Here is an 18,778-nt window from a genome sequence, read left to right as displayed (position 1 = left end):
AGCAATTATTAACAAAGTTAGTAATTTTGATCAAAATTACAAAGTCGGGGCATCACTTGATTATCAGGAATTAATAGCCAAACAGCTCTGAGTCTCAGTCATTGCTTTATGAATACGTGCCTGGTGAGGGGTGGTATTATGGAACAATAGATGAAGGAGTGAATTTGGACCCTGGCGTTCTCAAACAGCAAGCCCTGCACACGTATACCGAATAAACACAAACAACTTCTCTCTAAAATATAAGAATTTATAGAAAAATTATTAAACTTCAAGTTAAAATGATTTAATTAACAGACACTTTAATTAGGCTACTAACAGTTAACTAAACTATTAAGTAAAAATGAGAAGAATGAGGAAAACTAATAAACTGCAAAAAAAGTAACCAAAATAATAAAACCGAAACCCATAACCATTAAATTGGTGCAGATCACAGTTCGATGTGAATGCTTGTTTAACAACCAAGGTTTGTTTTGAGGAATTGGTGATAAGGCCAAATTAGCTTTAAAACTAATTTAAAAAAAAAACTATTTGTGTTTTTTCAAACAAATAGTTTACAATGCAATTCAGAATATATTTTATTAAAATAATATTTTAAAAATAAAATATTTGCTGAATTAGTAATCACAAACTACTGGTAGCTACTCTGTTAGCGTTAGAGCTATAGCTTTTTAGCATTATTTGTAAGAACTATCTGATCATATTTTATGCAGGTTAGTAAAAAGGAGGTTGGAAAACACAGATAAAACAGAAAACTCACCTTACCGGACAATCAGTGTTTAAACCACTCATTGAAATAGTTTGTCTTAACTTTAAAAACACAACCAAAACAAGTAAACTACCATCAAGGCTTAGAGGTCTGTTAGCACCTCAAATAATATAGCTTATTTAGCACTCCTTTAAGTCACACAAAGAAAATGAACTCTATATTTAAATAGTTTTATCCTAAATTCTCTGGCCAGGCACAACCTGCTCTGTTTAAATAAAACCAAACAAAACTTTTTGACATTAAAAATGTTGCGATGCAGACAACTAAAACCCTAAAACCACCATTTTCACAGTAGAACATGGTAAAGGCAGTTTCATGCTTTGAGGATGCTTTTCTTCTGGACGGACAGTTAGTGTTGATGGGAAGACTAACGAAGCTAAGCTGCAAAAGACTTGAGAAAGCTAATACATGTGTTAGAATGACCAGTTTAGGTCCCGACGTTAAATTGTTGTTCTTCGTCACCCTGCATCAAATCTGACGAAGCCTGAGATATTTTGTCAAGAAGGATGGTCAAAAAACTATATTTCTAGGTGTGCAAAGCTGGTAGAGATATACCTCAAAAGCTGTGATTGCTAGGAAAGGTGGTTCTACAAAGTATTGTCTCAGGCAGGCTGTATACAAATTAATGCCACAATATTAACATTTTATCCATAAATCATATATTTAATTTTGTTGTTGAAGTGTAACAACGTGTGGAAAAGTTCAAGGGGTATTTAATATATTTCTAGGCACTGATTGTCACATCTATGGATTTAGTGTGTAGTTTACAACAAAACTATAAATTGGATAGGTTCCAAATAAGTAATCTCTCTTTTATGGGTGATAAATTTAAAGGAAGAAGAAGATGAGATGCCGAGGACTGTTGAGTCAAGTAATTATGTCTCACAACTGCACGGCAGTACGGGCATGTGTGAAGATGATGAGGAGCTTCAAATGCTGGCAAGCCTGAAAAGACAGCAGGACGAAGATGAATGTAGGGCTCCTGCCCTCAGCGCATCTCAAATCCACCAGTGTGATGTCAGCATCAGCCTGAGCAGTGACGATGCCTCAACCTGGACCCACATCCCACAAGTATGCACTATCACGCTCTGATACTTTCCAGCAGTTCTTGTTAACTCTTTCCTAACAAACCCTGTTCAGAAGAGGGATGTAGTCATTAGTAGGTTGTCCTTCTGTCTAAAATATTTCCTTTGACCCTGGTCGACCCTCACTCTTGCTAATTTCCATTTCAAGACCCGACATATGCCACCATGAAGTGCTAATGCATCTTCTTCTCTACACCCCTCTCTGCATTACAAAGGGCTGAGAAGATAGCAGCACATTTATTGGCCTTTTTTCTGCTTTTAAGACTATACTGGCATCATATCATAGCACCTCCAGTGACTGAAAATTATTTAGGTCATTTGAAATTATCCCCCAGAAGTCTTTACAGAATTCAAAGATGGTGCAGTTTGCTCTTGGCTATTGAAGGTCATTATATTATGGACCATTAGCATATGGATGACTCTTTTATGAAGACAGAACATTGCTGGCTTCGAAGTAGAGTCCCGAGTGAATAACAATCATCACAAAGCTTAGGTTCTGGGGCTGTTAGCAACTCTATACATGCAGGTTTCCTTTAAAGTTCTGGGATTCAAGCTGCACATAAACAGGAGTAGTACCAAAGGGATTTTATCTTGTGGTTTGGTTCGAGGAGACATGGATATGGTTATCAATAAAAAAAAAAAAAGTTTCTGAAACCTATAGTAGATGCAGCTTTTAATGAAGGACTGAGAGAGATTTATAGGAGTGAGCTCTAGTCAGCTGCACGGTTTTAAAGTCTTAATGTGCACAGTATGACAACAGCACCACCAACAGTATATAACGAAAATGCTTTTAAATAAAGAGAGAAGCAGGCAAATAAACACACAGTACAACATTGTGTGAGAAAATATAGATTTGGAGACACTGTAACAAATAAAACCTCCAACAGAAATGTAGTGATGCATTTAGAACCAGAAGATAATCATGAAACCTTAATAGAAAAGGCAGGCACCCACAGGAAATGACAAGCCATTTCTTGTCCCTGGATGCAGTGATTTCAGTGATTCCCACTACTGTCATTCGTGCCATTGTCGCTGGTTTCCCTGCTTCAGCAGCCACTGTTAGAGCCCAGACAGAAGTTCTCCCCCAGGCGATACTGTGCGATGCTGTCATTACTAGCAGCCTACTTGTAGATTAAACAATGGTGTGAAATTGTTTCACATTTACAGGTCCTTCTCAAAATATTAGCATATTGTGATACAGTTCATTATTTTCCATAATGTCATGATGAAAATTTAACATTCATATATTTTAGATTCATTGCACACTAACTGAAATATTTCAGGTCTTTTATTGTCTTAATACGGATGATTGTGGCATACAGCTCATGAAAACCCAAAATTCCTATCTCACAAAATTAGCATATTTCATCCGACCAATAAAAGAAAAGTGTTTTTAATACAAAAAACGTCAACCTTCAAATAATCATGTACAGTTATGCACTCAATACTTGGTCGGGAATCCTTTGGCAGAAATGACTGCTTCAATGCGGCGTGGCATGGAGGCAATCAGCCTGTGGCACTGCTGAGGTCTTATGGAGGCCCAGGATGCTTCGATAGCGGCCTTTAGCTCATCCAGAGTGTTGGGTCTTGAGTCTCTCAACGTTCTCTTCACAATATCCCACAGATTCTCTATGGGGTTCAGGTCAGGAGAGTTGGCAGGCCAATTGAGCACAGTGATACCATGGTCAGTAAACCATTTACCAGTGGTTTTGGCACTGTGAGCAGGTGCCAGGTCGTGCTGAAAAATGAAATCTTCATCTCCATAAAGCTTTTCAGCAGATGGAAGCATGAAGTGCTCCAAAATCTCCTGATAGCTAGCTGCATTGACCCTGCCCTTGATAAAACACAGTGGACCAACACCAGCAGCTGACACGGTACCCCAGACCATCACTGACTGTGGGTACTTGACACTGGACTTCTGGCATTTTGGCATTTCCTTCTCCCCAGTCTTCCTCCAGACTCTGGCACCTTGATTTCCGAATGACATGCAGAATTTGCTTTCATCCGAAAAAAGTACTTTGAACCACTGAGCAACAGTCCAGTGCTGCTTCTCTGTAGCCCAGGTCAGGCGCTTCTGCCGCTGTTTCTGGTTCAAAAGTGGCTTGACCTGGGGAATGCGGCACCTGTAGCCCATTTCCTGCACACGCCTGTGCACGGTGGCTCTGGATGTTTCTACTCCAGACTCAGTCCACTGCTTCCGCAGGTCCCCCAAGGTCTGGAATCGGCCCTTCTCCACAATCTTCCTCAAGGTCCGGTCACCTCTTCTCGTTGTGCAGCGTTTTCTGCCACACTTTTTCCTTCCCACAGACTTCCCACTGAGGTGCCTTGATACAGCACTCTGGGAACAGCCTATTCGTTCAGAAATTTCTTTCTGTGTCTTACCCTTTTGCTTGAGGGTGTCAATAGTGGCCTTCTGGACAGCAGTCAGGTTGGCAGTCTTACCCATGATTGGGGTTTTGAGTGATGAACCAGGCTGGGAGTTTTAAAGGCCTCAGGAATCTTTTGCAGGTGTTTAGAGTTAACTTGTTGATTCAGATGATTAGGTTCATAGCTCGTTTAGAGACCCTTTTAATGATATGCTAATTTTGTGAGATAGGAATTTTGGGTTTTCATGAGCTGTAAACCAAAATCATCCGTATGAAGACAATAAAAGACCTGAAATATTTCAGTTAGTGTGCAATGAATCTAAAATATATGAATGTTAAATTTTCATCATGACATTATGGAAAATAATGAACTTTATCACAATATGCAAATTGTTTGAGAAGGACCTGTATATGTGGTTTCTGACTTTATATTTACGAGATTATTTTTGGAAAAACAAAGTCCTACAGTGTTTTTCCTATTTAACTCAGGTCTGCGCTTTGTTAGATGACCGTGTAAAAACTTTTTATCAGAAAAAGAGTGGTTCTTTGTTTTTATTATTTTGAAGACACCATCTTCTTAAACTGAAAGACCATAAAGTAAGACTTGGATATGCATAATTTTTGGTGTATTTCTTTACAGTGCCTTGCAAAAGTATTTGTGCTTTTTAAATATTTTTCTCATTTTGTCACAAGCAGACTATTTGAACTATTTTAAAAGCTTTTTTCTCCAGGAGAAAGATAGCATATTGCCACAGATTCTTAACTGGATTTAGGTCTGGGCTTTGACACATGAATATACTTTGAGCTAATTCATTCCAATGTAGTTCTGGCTGTATATTTAGTGTTGTTGTCTTGCTGGAAGGTGAAGCTACAGTGGGGAGAACAAGTATTTGACACACTGTCGATTTTGCAGGTTTCCCACTTGCAAAGCATATAGAAATCTTTAATTCTGATCATAGGTACTCTTCAACTGTGAGTAACGGAATCTAAAACAAAAATCCACAAAATCACATTGTGTGATTTTTTTAGTAATTAATATGCATGTTATTGCATGACATAAGTATTTGAATCAGAAAAACAAAACTTCATATTTGGTACAGAACCTTTGTTTGTAATTACAGATATCATATGTTTCCTGTAGTTCTTGACGAGGTTTGCACACTGCAGCAGGGATTTAGGACATCTCCTTCATACAGATTTTCTCCAGATCCTTCAGGTTTCGGAGCTGTCACCGGGCAATACAGACTTTCAGCTCCCTCCAAAGATGTTCGACTTGGTTCAGGTCTGGAGACTGGCTAGGCTACTCCAGGACCTTGAGGTGCTTCTTACGGAGCCACTCCTTAGTTGCCCTGGCTGTGTGCTTTGGGTCGTTGTCATGCTGGAAGACCTAGCCATGACCCATCGTCAATGCCCTTACTGAGGGAAGGAGGTTGTTGGCTAAGATCTCCCGATACATAACCCCATCCATCCTCCCATCAATACAGTGCAGTCGCCCTTTGCAGAAAAGCATCCCCAAAGAGTGATGTTTCCACCTCCATGCTTCATGGTAGGGATGGTGTTCTTGGGGTTGTACTCATTCTTCTTCTTCCTCCAAACATGGCGAGTGGAGTTTTGACCAAGAAGCTCTATTTTTGTCTTATCAGACCACATGACCTTCTCTCATTCCTCCTCTGCCACTGTGGTTCCAGCTCTTTTCAGGTCATTGACTAGGTCCTGCCGTGTAGTTTTGGGCTGATTCCTCACCTTCCTCATTAACACTGATGCCCCACGAGGTGAGATCTTGCATGGAGCCCCAGACCAAGGGAAATTGACAGTCATCTTGAACTTCTTCCATTTTCTTATAATTGTGGCAACAGTTGTTGCCTTCTCACCAAGCTGCTTGGCTATTTTCCTGTAGGCCATCCCAGCCTTGAGCAGGTCTACTATTTTATCCCTGATGTCCTTATACAGCTCTCTGGTCTCGGCCATGGTGGAGAGGTTGGAGTTTGTTTGGAGTTTGTGGACAGGTGTCTTTTATACAGGCAACGGGTTTAAATGGGTGCAGTTAATACAGGTAATGTGTGGAGAACAGGAGGCCTTCTTAAGGAGGAACTAACAGGCCTGTGAGAGCCGGTATTCTTATTAGCTGTTAGGTGATCAAATACTTATATCATGCAATAAAATGTAAATTATTTACCTAAAAATCATACAATGTGATTTTCTGGATTTTTGTTTTAGATTCCGTCACTCACAGTTGAAGAGTACCTATGATAAAATTGAAAGACTTCTATATGCTTTGCAAGTGGGAAAACCTGCAAAATCTGAAGTGCATCAGATACTTGCTCTCCCCACTGTATATTCCAATCTCGAATCTTTTGAAACATCTTTTCCTCCAGGACTGACCTGTGTTTAGCTCCATCCATCTTCCCATCATCATTAAAGATTTCCCCCTCCTCAGACAAAGACAAGAATTCCACAGCATGACACTGCCACCATCATGTGGTGATGGTGTGTCCGGGGTGATTTGCAATGTTAGTTTTCTGCCACATAATGCATTTTACATGTATTCCAAAAATACATGTAAAATGTGTTTTCTACCTTCCATGCTTTGATTGTGGCAAATTGTAAATGGAACTACTAACAGCCTTCTATCTATAATGGCTTTGTTACTGAACTGTTCCATAATGACCAGGCGTATAAAGTGTACAACTAATAGCTTTCATGTTGACAGATTCTCCCACTTTAGCTGTAGATCTCTACAGCTGTTCTGGAGTTATGGGCTTCTTGGTTGCTTCTCTGATTAATGCTATTTTTAGAAGTGCTGTAAGTTAAGGTGGGTGTCTTGATAAGTTTGCAATTGTGCCATGCTCTTTCCATTTCCAAATGACAGATTGCACAGTGCTCTGTGAGATATTAAAAGCTTGTCATATTTTTATGACTTAACCCTGTTTTAAACATCTCCACAACTCTATCCCTGACCTGTCTGCCGTTCCTTGATCTTCATGATGCTGTATTTTTCTAATCTTCTCTGACAAACCTCCAAGGCCTTCACCGAACAGCTGGATTTATACTGAGATTGAATTACGCACAGGTGGACTGTTTATTTAGGGGTATCGGTTTGAAAGGGGGTAAATACAAATTTATGCTGCATTTTTGAGATCTAGATTTGTGGAAACAAATCATCTCTCCTTTTACCTCCACTTAAAAATCACAAAATACATGGAAGTTTATGTTTTCAATGTGAAAAAAATGGGAAAAGGTCAAAGGGAAATGAATACTTCTGCAAATCTCTTAACAACAAAAGCTACAGGTGAAAGTCTAATTGAAGCAGAACCAAAAAACAGTACATGTAGCAAATGACAATGCACAAACAAATTATTGTGCATTAAATAATTTTTTTTTTGTAATTCATTTTCTTTTTTCTTTTCTTGTACATAAACATTTGTGAATTTACCATGATAACTTTGTGACAGACGCTGTGAAGAATTTAAATAGATAAGGCATGCGACTACACTCAGGTATTTTAAATGCCACAAAAGCATTGGTAGAGAGCTTCATCCAGTCGCTTGATCAAAAGAGCTCTCTTACATGTCAGTGTTGCTAAACAGCTCATGACAACTTGCACTGTGATAAAAGCACAACAATCACCAGCAACACAGAGCGCCCTGACAATCTTCCCCAACAAATGGAGCATTCCTGTGTTTTTTATGAAAACACCTCTCTGACGAATCCTGCCACAACTCAGGACGGCTTGCACTCCTGCTCCATTTTTGTGGGTGCTAGGGTGACTTTTTCTATGTTTTTGGGTAGTTGCCTGAGAAGTAGCAACACTGATGACATCAGCACCTTTTAAAAAAGCTCAGGGATTTTATTATTATTATTTTTTTACCTAAAGCACTTGGATCAGCTTGACAGAATAAAGGGAGAGGAAGCTCTGAAACAGCTTGGTGCAGCACTTTTCTTATAGGAGGTCGAATGCAGCCACAAACATTTTCTCATCATTGGGAGAAACAGATAAGAGATTCCATCGTTCATATACAACACCATGTGGATACAAGCACTTAATATATAAGTTACATAGCCTAACCCTAATGTAACCTTTATGTTAAAAAAGCCCAGCCTAATGCTAAATAATTTACATAATGGTCTCATTCCATATATAATTCATGATGGTTAAAAAGTTTATGAAATTCTTAATATAGATGGTAATGTAAAAATATAAACCTATACATTGATTAGTTATACGTGATTTATCTTATAGGGTAGGGGTTGCACCAAGCCGAATCTTTTCCAGCTTACATTGGGAAAGAGGTGGAGTATACCCTGGGCAGGTTGCGAGTCCATCTCAGGGCCAACCTGACACCCACTCGTGCTCATACCCAGTTCAGAATCAGTAATTAACCTAACATGCTTGGTTTTGGATTGTCTGTAGTTGTAGGCCCATGAGAAAAGCCCACGCACCCAGGCAGAAAGAGAGACCAGTCAGTTTAATCTTCCTCTGTCCTCCTGAAGTGAAAATGTAATAACTACAGCACATTCAAAGCCCAAACTTCTAACTTTTTTAATTCTAAAATTAAAATACCATTAAGTAAAAATGAACTGATCAGAGATTTTGTAGCCAAGTTTTGATCAAAGTTTTTTTTAAAGCCTTGACCTGCTGATACAGCTTTTACCTGATTCCAGTTTCTCTTCAAGAGCTATAAATAACAGCAAAATCATTTATTCATACTGAAATAAATAAATTGTTTAGGGTAATACTAAATAATCCTTTCTCAAAAACCACAAGGAGCATTTAGAGCTGTCTCTCTCTGCATTACTAATAATGTACAAATACAGTTAATCGTCCGTGTTATGGGACGGACGTATTTACATTAACAAAAACCAAGTACAGAAGAGTTAGAGCTCACTATTTTTTTTCTTTGTTTTTAAACACTTAAATGTTTAGTGTGCACAAGCTATTACATACTTTTTTCCATTTCATAATAAATAACAGCTGTCTCCCTTTCAATATTTAAAAGGGAAAACATCTGATGTGTAGGATTCGTAAATCATTAATTCATTTATTGTAGCAATAAATAAGCTGGCTCTTGGGACGTGAAATGTCACCGCTCTGGTGGGGAAAGAGCCTGAGTTGGTGTACGAGGTAGAGAGGTTCCAGCTAGAAATAGTCGGGCTCACCTCAACGCACGGCTCTGACTGTGGAACCCGTCTCCTTGAGAGGGGTTGGACAGTCTTCCACTCTGGAGTTGCCCCTGGTGAGGGGCGCTGAGCTAGGGTGGGCATACTTGTTGCACCCCATCTCGGCGCCTGTACTTTGGGGTTCAACCCGGTAAATGAGAGGGTAGCCTCCCTCCGCCTACAGGTGGGGAGACGGGTTCTGACTGTTGTTTGTGCTTATGCACCGGGCAGCAGTTCAGACTACCCACCCTTTTTGGAGTCCTTGGACGGCGTGTTGGAGAGCGCCCCTCCGGGGGACTCCCTTGTTCTGCTGGGGGACTTTAACGCTCACGGTGGCAATGACAGTGAGACCTGGAGGGATGTGGTTGAGAGGAATGACCCTCCCGTTCTGAACCCAAGTGGTGTTTTGTTATTGGACTTCTGTGCTCGTCATGGATTGTCCATAACTAACACCATGTTCAAGCGTAAGGGTGTCCATATGTGCTCTTGGCACCAGGACACCTAGGCCGCAGTTCGATGATCGACTTTGTTGCCGTGTCATCTGATCTGCGGCTGCATGTCTTGGACACTCAGGTTAAGAGGGGAGCGGAGATTTCCACTGACCACTACCGGGTGGTGAGCTGGCTCCGATGGTGGGGCAGGATGCCGGTCAGACCTGGCAGACCCAAACGAATCTTGAGGGTCTGCTGGGAATGCTTGGCGGAGTCTCCCATGAGGCAGAGCTTCAACTCCCACCTCCATGAGAGCTTCAAACATGTTCTGGGGGAGGTGGGGGACATTGAGTCTGAGTGGGCCATGTACCTCTATTGCTGAGGCGGCTTACCGGAGCTATGGTCGAAAGGTTGTTGGTGCCTGTTGCGGCGGCAATCCTCTAACCCGCTGGTGGACTTCCTCGAACCCGCTGGTGGGTTCCGGCGGTGAGGAATGCTGTCAGGCCGAAGAAGGAGTACTATCGGGTCTTTTTGGACTGTGGGACTCCGGAAGCAGTCCAAGCGGCATGCGGCTGGTGGTTGCTGTGGCAAAAACTCGGGCGTGAGAGGAGTTTGGTGAGGCCATGGAAAACAACTTCCGTACGGCTTCGAGGCGATTCTGGTCCACCATTCTGTGTCTCAGGGGGGTGGGAAGAGGTACACCACCAACACTGTTTACAGTGGGGAGGGCGTGCTGTTGACCTCAACTTGGGATCCTGTGGGTCGGTGGGCGGAGTGCTTCGAAGATCTCCTCAATCCCCACCGGCACATCTTCCACTGAGGAAGCGTAGACTGGGGACCTTGGAGCGGGCTCTCCAATCTCTGGTGCTGAGGTCACCGAGGTGATTAAAAATCTCCTCGGTGGTAAGGCGGGGGGCGGATGAAATTCGCCCAGAGTTCCTTAAGGCTCTGGATGTTGTAGGGTTGTGTTGGCTAACTCTGCAGCATGGCGTGGACATCGGGGGCAGTTCCACTGGATTGGCAGACCGGGGTGGTGGTCCCCCTATCCAAAAAGGGGGACCGTAGAGTGTGTTCCAACTATACGGGAGTCACACTCTTAACCCTCCCTGGTAAGGTCTATACGGCGGGTTCTGGAGAGGAGGGTCCGTTGGATAGTCGAACCTCGGATTCAAGAAGACCAGTGTGGTTTTCGTCCTGGCCGTTGAACACTGGACTTGCTCTAAACCCTCTGCAGGGTCCTGGAGGGTGCGTGGCAGTTCGTCCAACCAGTCTACATGTGCTTTGTGGACTTGGAGAAGGCGTTCGACCGTCTCCCTTGGGGAATTCTGTGGGGGGTACTCCGGGAGTATGGGGTACCAGGCCCTTTGATGCGGGTTGTTAGGTTCCTGTATGACCAGTGTCAGAGCTTGGTCCGCATTGCCGATAGTAAGTCGGACTAGTTTCCTGTGAGGGTTGGACTCCGCCAAGGTTGCCCTTTGTCACCGATTCTGTTCATAACTTTACTGACAGTTTCTAGGCGCAGCCAAGGTGTTGAGGGGATCCGTTTTGGTGGCCTTAGGATTGCGTCTCTGCTTTTTGCGGATGATGTGGTCTAAGTGGCTGGGGAGAGGGAAGTCTGGGTCTCTCTGCTTAGGCTGCTGCCCCCGCGACCCAACCTCAGATAAGCGGAAGAAAATGGATGGATGGATGGATGGAACAATAAAGGCGCCTCAAGGAGCATTTCTGCCCTGCTCAATCATGATTAATTATATTAACATAAGTCTTTATTTTCATTGTACCAACATACAATGTGTATTAGAACAAAATTGGTCTACTGAATCCATGTAAGGTGCATAAATAACAAACCTATGTACAGAATAGCATAAAGTGCAACAATAGTCCAACTATAAATCAGAAAAAATAGAAATGGCACTGATTAGGACTAGAAAGGACATCACACGATGTGAGAGTCAGTCAGTGCTACAAAGCTCTGCTGTTAAACAGGGTTTCACTACTATTCAAAAACCAAAGACAACATGATTATAGAGTTGACATTTTAAGCTGCCTTTAGGATCTCATATTGGTAGTTAGTGCATTTGGCATAATCATCATTACTGACAGCAGTCTGTGTGTGTATATCTCGTAGAATAAGCAGACCCTTACCTTAACTGTGAAATATCAAAAAGGTTGTCAATATTTTTAAATGCAGCATGTCCCATGACAGGTAAAACTGGACTCTTCAATAGGATAGAATGGTGCAAGTTTTCTGCAGCATGTGCAGCTTCCTGTTATCTGTTTCAAACTAGCAGCCTGCAGGAAAAGTTGGCATGGCCTAAACAACTCAGTAAAATAACTAACTTTTGCCTCTTTTCCATTCACGGTTCCAACAGTGCAGGACTCCACTCCACTCTGCTCTGCCTTGCCCTACTTGGCAGTAAACCTGTTGTGTTTCTATTGAAGGCTGGAGGTGTGGCTGGAAGCCTCCAGTTGCGTCTTGTGCCGTGCAAAGTAAAATAAACACTCACCGTCGCACAATATGTCCTCCTAAGACAGTGCGGTTGCGGAGTCCAGACTACCCTCCCGTCCGCATTCGTGGGACGATGGCCATAAATGACGTCCATGGCTTTTGGTTTGACCCGCTCCGGTCATTGGGGTCTTTGACAAATTTGCTGTCACTCTTGAGTTTTTGGAGCTTTTCCCAGCACTGCACCATGCATTAAAATCCTGGGCTTTTCATTCTCTGCGTTACCTTGGTGAACACTTTCTCATGCCACTGATGTACAACTAACAATGCCAACCAATGAACAGAAGTCTGTTCTCATCATATTTTGGCCCTGCTCAGCCAGTACCTGTCCAGAAAAGCCAGTGATGGAAACAGTCACAAAACGGGCTGGGTGGAGTGAAGCCGACCAAAGTAGAGCACATGGAAAAGGGGCATTTGAGTCTTCTTCCCTCAGTAACGACTTACACACAGGAGAATGTTATCAGTGTGACCTGGTAGCTCGTGCAAACACAGGCCAATCAAGAGAAAGATCAGCCCCTTTACCTCACCAGTTGATTTACATGTTCATCTCTAAATTTCTGTGTACAGAAATTGATATGGAACAGTTTTCCCTTATGCATTTTTTATCTTTCTAGAGTCGACACAGTTTTTCTATTTTCAGACATTGACTTCTTTGTACTTTCATTTTTTAAAATAAGGTTTATAATGAAGCAAAATGTTTTAAGAAAAATAGTTAGTTAATAAACAAATAAGAAAGCAGCTTTCTTTAATAATTAATAAATCTGAATAACATTTCCTGTTATGGCCAAGAAAGGTTTATTCACACTATACATGTAACATAATTACATCTGAATGCGCAGCGGAGCAAGGTTTCTGTAAGAGTTACACAATACACATTTGTTTTACTTAAGAACAAATATTCATTGTTACTGCCTCGTCTGTAAATTTGTTTGGGCAGTAAACAGTGGAAGTAAACAGCTGGAGCTGCATACATAGGAAATAAAAGAGAACAGCCTTGAGACAGGAACTGGACCACTACTCATCTCCTGAAAACAGCCTTCATTAAAAGAAATGCTCTAGAGGTAGACAATAACTATCTGTTATGGTTTATTAAGATATGTTGGCCAGTAGGATTCCACTGAAATATTTTATTAAAGGCTTTTTGCTGTATGTTATAATTATTTTTTGTTGTCCTAGCTGATAAGTTAAGGAACAAAAACACAGCTCTTAAGGTTTTCTCATTTTTGTTGCAGGGACACATTACTTCACATGCAAGATTCTTATGTACAAAAGTGGGTATGAGGTGGAGCATAATAAACTACGGCTTGACGATCACTGATGATAACACAGTGAGACAATACAAGCAATTGAGATGTCAGCTGTAAAAGCTAGTTGTCTTGTATGTGTTTTTTTGAGAAGCTCAACAGCAACGTGTGTGTCAGACAGGCCATCAGTGCATCAGCTGCAGCTGCTGAATGGAACTTTCAAACAACATTTTGCTGCCAGGCAAATAGAAAATGGTGTTTGTTCAAAATAAATGATGTACCTCTAAGAACAGACGATGCAATTTGGTGTTCTACTCAATGTAAGTTTATGATGACATACGTGACTGTTTTTATGTTACAGTAGAATACTGAAATGGTTTTTAACCTTCAGTTTCAGTTTTTGTTTTTTCTTTCCTGGTCCTTTCCAGGTAACATGTCATCATCAGTCTGTTTTACCTGCAGAATTCCACAGGGTGCAATTTTAGTTTCTACTATAGGATTACATAAAGAAAGGCAGTGGGACAGAGCCTAAATTAAATCAAGCAATGCAAAGAGTAAAGTTCCAGTGTGTCTACTTCTACATCAAAGTCTTCTAATAAAATAGCCCTTACGCTCAAAAACACTCCAGAGGCTGTAATATGGTATTTAGCCTCAGCAGTATCTGTCTGTTTGTCTCTGCCTTTGCTGCAGTTGTTTTAGTTTTGAATTATACATCAGATTATTATTTTGTTATCATTTTATGGATCCCTTGATCTTGATGTGTTGACCTTTCATAGCTCACTTGTTTATTCAGGTTGTTAGATCTCTTGTGCGTATGTTTTTCTTTTCTTTTCTTTTCTGTGGTTTGAATAAAAATCTTAGCTTATTTGACTTGCTTACTGTGGAGTGGAACCTTAAAATGTACTTTTTGCAACACAAAAATAACTTTTTGCCCCAATCTGACCACGCAGCGTAATATATGCATAAATTACATAGAAATATGAAACTAAAGAACTAAAGGCTTTTATGAGAATTCCCTCTAGGTCTCCTTCATTTTCTTGTGTGCTGTTTTGATGAGTAGTTCCAGTGGTACAGTTTGTGTTAGAGAGTTGATATTCTGGACCGTGTCTCCACAAGACACTCCTCACACTGAATATAATGCCTACCTGAGGGACATGTTCTAGAAATACTGAAATTACTCCATTGATAATAGGGGCCATAGTGGCATGGTTTAATTTTCAGACAAGCCTGCATTGAGTTTGATCATGAATCTCCACAAATTTGAAAGGAAATACAAAACACATATCTCTATGTGCATTTTTGAAGGTTACAAGCTATTTTGTAAAGCAGGGGATAAATCAAAGTACACTTCAGCAGTTGAATTCAAAGCTGTCTTCCTCTGGTTTGTCCTCGCTGTAGGGCTGCATGTGCACCTGCCAGAGGGCAGCCCTTTGAAGACCCCATGTAAAACATGGGTGGGGCCCTGTCAGAAGAAGTGCGATTTCCAGAGTGTATGCTTGTCATGTAGAAAGGTCAGGGACCAGATGGGCTGATTTGTGACTTTAATGCAAGTGTGCTCTGCATTCCGGATTAAATTGTTTTATGGGGAAAGCATTTTAGAGATACGTTTGTAGAGTTTTTAACTGATACATTTGCATTTGTTGTTTACCCAGATATACTGTGGATACTGAATTTCCTAGCTCAGACAATAACATTTAGTTTTATAATAAATCTCAGATAAGTGTATACTTCCTGGCCGCTTTATTTGATACACATGCTCAATTGTTTGTTAACACAAAAAGTGAATAAGCCAATCACGTGGCTGCAACTCAGTTCAGCTAGGCATGTAGACATGGGTGACTTCTTGCTGAAGGTCAACCCGAGCATCAGATTGATGAAGAAAAAAGATTTAAGTTAAGCTAAACGGTGGCTTGGTTGATGGTCTGAGCCTTTCAGAAACTTATGATGTACTGGACTTTTCGTGCACAACCCTATTTCTAATTTACAGAAAATGGTCCAAAAAAGGAGAAACAACCAGTGAGCAGCAGTGTCACTATACAGTGTCTACAACAGCTCTTTGAGGAAACCCTCATAATGAGCTACAACAACATTTAATTTCCCTTTGGGATTAATGAAGTATTTTTGAATTTGAATTGAATTTGAACATCAAAACTTGAAGCAGATGGTACACATCAGCAGAACAGAGACAGGTGTCACTCCTGTCAGTTAAGAACACAAAACTGAGGCAATAATTCCCATAGCCAGCTGAGTATTGCTGGTGCCCGTGCCCATTCTTTATGACCACAGCATACCCATCTTCTGATGGCTACCTCAGCAGGATAATGCACAATGTCACAAGGCTCAAATAATCTCAAACTGGTTTCTTGAATGCGACAATGAGTTCATTGTACTTCAATGGCCTCCACAGTCTCCTGATCTCAACATAACAGAAAATCTAAGGGAGGCAGTGGAGATTTGCATCATGGATGTGACTGTGTGATGCTGTCCTGTTAATTTGGACCAGAATCTCTGAGAAATGTTTCTAACACTTTGCTGAATCTGTAAACCAAGTATTAAAGCATTTCTGATGGCAAAATGGGGTTCAACTCAGTTAAAGCAAGGTGTACCTAATCAAATGATGGTGACTACAGCTCTTTAATATGAAGAACCTTGATTTTTGAGCTATTAGCTTATTAGTTTTTTTTTATTTATAGAAACAGTGCACATTAATTACCAGTTAAGCAAATGTGCCAGAGTTAGCCAAAAGGCTATTTCTCATCTGTTGTCCCTAAAGTGTTACAGAGTCACCCTAAAAATAAATTGCAAACCAAAATAACACTTGAGTCAAACTACTAAAACTAAAAATAAGAATTTTCAAACTTTAACATTATTTCTTAATTAGATTAAAAGCTTCCAATCATATCAGTTACCATTATAAACATAAAGCAATATAATTAGAAAAAAACTAAATATATTTTGAAAGAACTACATTTAAGAACAGTCTTGTGTGTTATTTGTTCATCACTTAGGGAGGAGCAGAAATGAAATTGATGCATTTACATTTGGAAACTGCTACTGTGCACACACAATATGCAGTCAAACAAGCTCTCAGTGCCAGTGTAACCAGCCATCCTTAGGCCGCAGAAACAAATAAAAATACATCAGAGAGACAGCAGGAATGCTGAGAATGGGGAAAAACAGTACAGTCTGGTACATCCTGCGATGAAAAAAATGCACTTTAAGTTTAACAACATTAAAGGACCTGAAGGTCCATAGGAGACAGATGTGGTGGCAATCCTTTCTATATTAAAGAAAAATGTCCTCAGAAAATCCAGTTCATTGAAGAAGGTGGATCGGTGAATCTGCCATGAAACTTCATTAATGCAAATAATGAGAATTTACCCTGAGGTGCAAATCATTCATTACTCATTTCTCAAGAATAACATTCTGTAAAGTGTGAAAGATCGACATTAACCAGGATGCTGAATACAAAAAGGAGCAGAGAAGGTTTAAATGGCTTTAGATCTAAATCATTCATCATCTGTGAAACATGTGGAGAAAGAAAGATAGCAAAGACACACGTGGCTTCTCTTGTCACCGGGTCACAAGTGTCTGCTGATGATATGATGGACCAAAGGATTCAAAAAGTATTATGTAGGAAATTAAGATATACTGTCTGCTCCGATATACCCAAATGCAGCCAATCAGCTGATATTGTTTCACAGAACAGATGGGCAGTGATCCCAAGTATTTCACAGCAGCAACCTGTGATTTTTTTAAGGTAAAAAAGGTTGCAGCCCACAAACTAAATCTCACCAACACTGATCAAAAGACGAGAAAATCAGCAGCAGCAATAAAGTTTGGCAAATCATCAACACGTCAGTATTTTTACTGTCATACTAAGACCACTTCCTACCTAATTTGTATTTGCAATCCTTTTCAATGTCCAATTGTTTCAAACTCATTTGACTTTACGAAACTTCCTCTATCCACAAGAAAGGCTAAATGCCCTGGACAATAATGTGTTGAAAACTGCCACTTTCTGTTTAGAGGCATCAATGTTGGACGAGCAGTGACCTTAATTACTCATCCACAACAAAAAATATATATTTTTCCCTTGATGCATGTATTTTTTTGTTTCTTAATTACATACTTAATGCTCTTTTTCACACTGACACATCATGGACATGACAAAATAATAATAATTAATGGAAATGTGCTGAACTTGAGTATTGGTGACATTTTAAAGTAGCTTCTGACATTTTTTTTTTTCATCTAGGCAGTGAATCAGGGACATCACTATCAGAAGGAAATGAATCCCTTGCTTCAATCAAACCCAAGGTAAAATCATGTGTCTCACTACACATCTGTGTTGCAAGTTTTCTGTTTTCTATTTTGTAAATTCAAATATGTTTCACTTAAAGGTCTTGCTGTGAAAAGACTGGTTCCCTTTAGAACTGAGATGCTGTCTAACCTATTTGTGTTCTGTATTATTGATAGCCTTCATGATGAAAAGAAAATTGTTTATAAAATTGTAATCACCACTGATGTACAGCATGCAATGCCTTAAAAACAAACAGCCTTGAAGAATAGAGTTAGGCATGGAAAAAAGGAAAAGATAAAGATTCATAATCAGATGGTTACCAGTGACTGCAATATTTACTTTAAATGTCAACTGTCAGATGGATGTGTAGACTGGGGCTTATCTTGCTCTCAGAAGACTCCAAATAAACTTGGAGTATGTCAGGTACTGTGCTTTTCTTCTCCCAGAACTGCTGTTGTCATTTTCACAATGTCATTTGTGTCTTTTTTCACAGATTATTACTCTTGACAGACTTCAGATCTGGAAAAGATTTGATAAGTAGTTTAATTTCACATGAAAATTTGAGTTAGACATTAGACTTCCGTTTTTGAAAATAAAAAAAAAGCAAGCTACAGGTCCTTCTCAAAATATTAGCATATTGTGATAAAGTTCATTATTTTCCATAATGTCATGATGAAAATTTAACTTTCATATATTTTAGATTCATTGCACACGAACTGAAATATTTCAGGTCTTTTATTGTCTTAATACGGATGATTTTGGCATACAGCTCATGAAAACACAAAATTCCTATCTCACAAAATTAGCATATTTCATCCGACCAATAAAAGAAAAGTGTTTTTAATACAAAAAACGTCAACCTTCAAATAATCATGTACAGTTATGCACTCAATACTTGGTCGGGAATCCTTTTGCAGAAATGA

The 18,778-nt window shown here is 40.2% G+C and overlaps 1 protein-coding gene across 1 annotated transcript in view; it reads left to right on the top strand.

Annotated features, from left to right (window-relative positions):
• The window catches only part of cfap20dc (CFAP20 domain containing), a 55,094-nt gene that overhangs the window by 27,654 nt on the left and 8,662 nt on the right, over positions 1-18,778 (top strand). The window contains 2 exon segments of the mRNA XM_047346845.1: positions 1,601-1,837; positions 17,811-17,872. Coding sequence (XP_047202801.1) covers positions 1,601-1,837; positions 17,811-17,872 — 299 coding nt within the window.

This window comes from Girardinichthys multiradiatus, chromosome 20 (assembly GCF_021462225.1).
Source record: "Girardinichthys multiradiatus isolate DD_20200921_A chromosome 20, DD_fGirMul_XY1, whole genome shotgun sequence".
NCBI lineage: Eukaryota > Metazoa > Chordata > Actinopteri > Cyprinodontiformes > Goodeidae > Girardinichthys > Girardinichthys multiradiatus.
The sequence above is the reverse complement of the archived record's forward strand: the minus strand, read 5'-3'. Positions and strand labels throughout refer to the sequence as shown.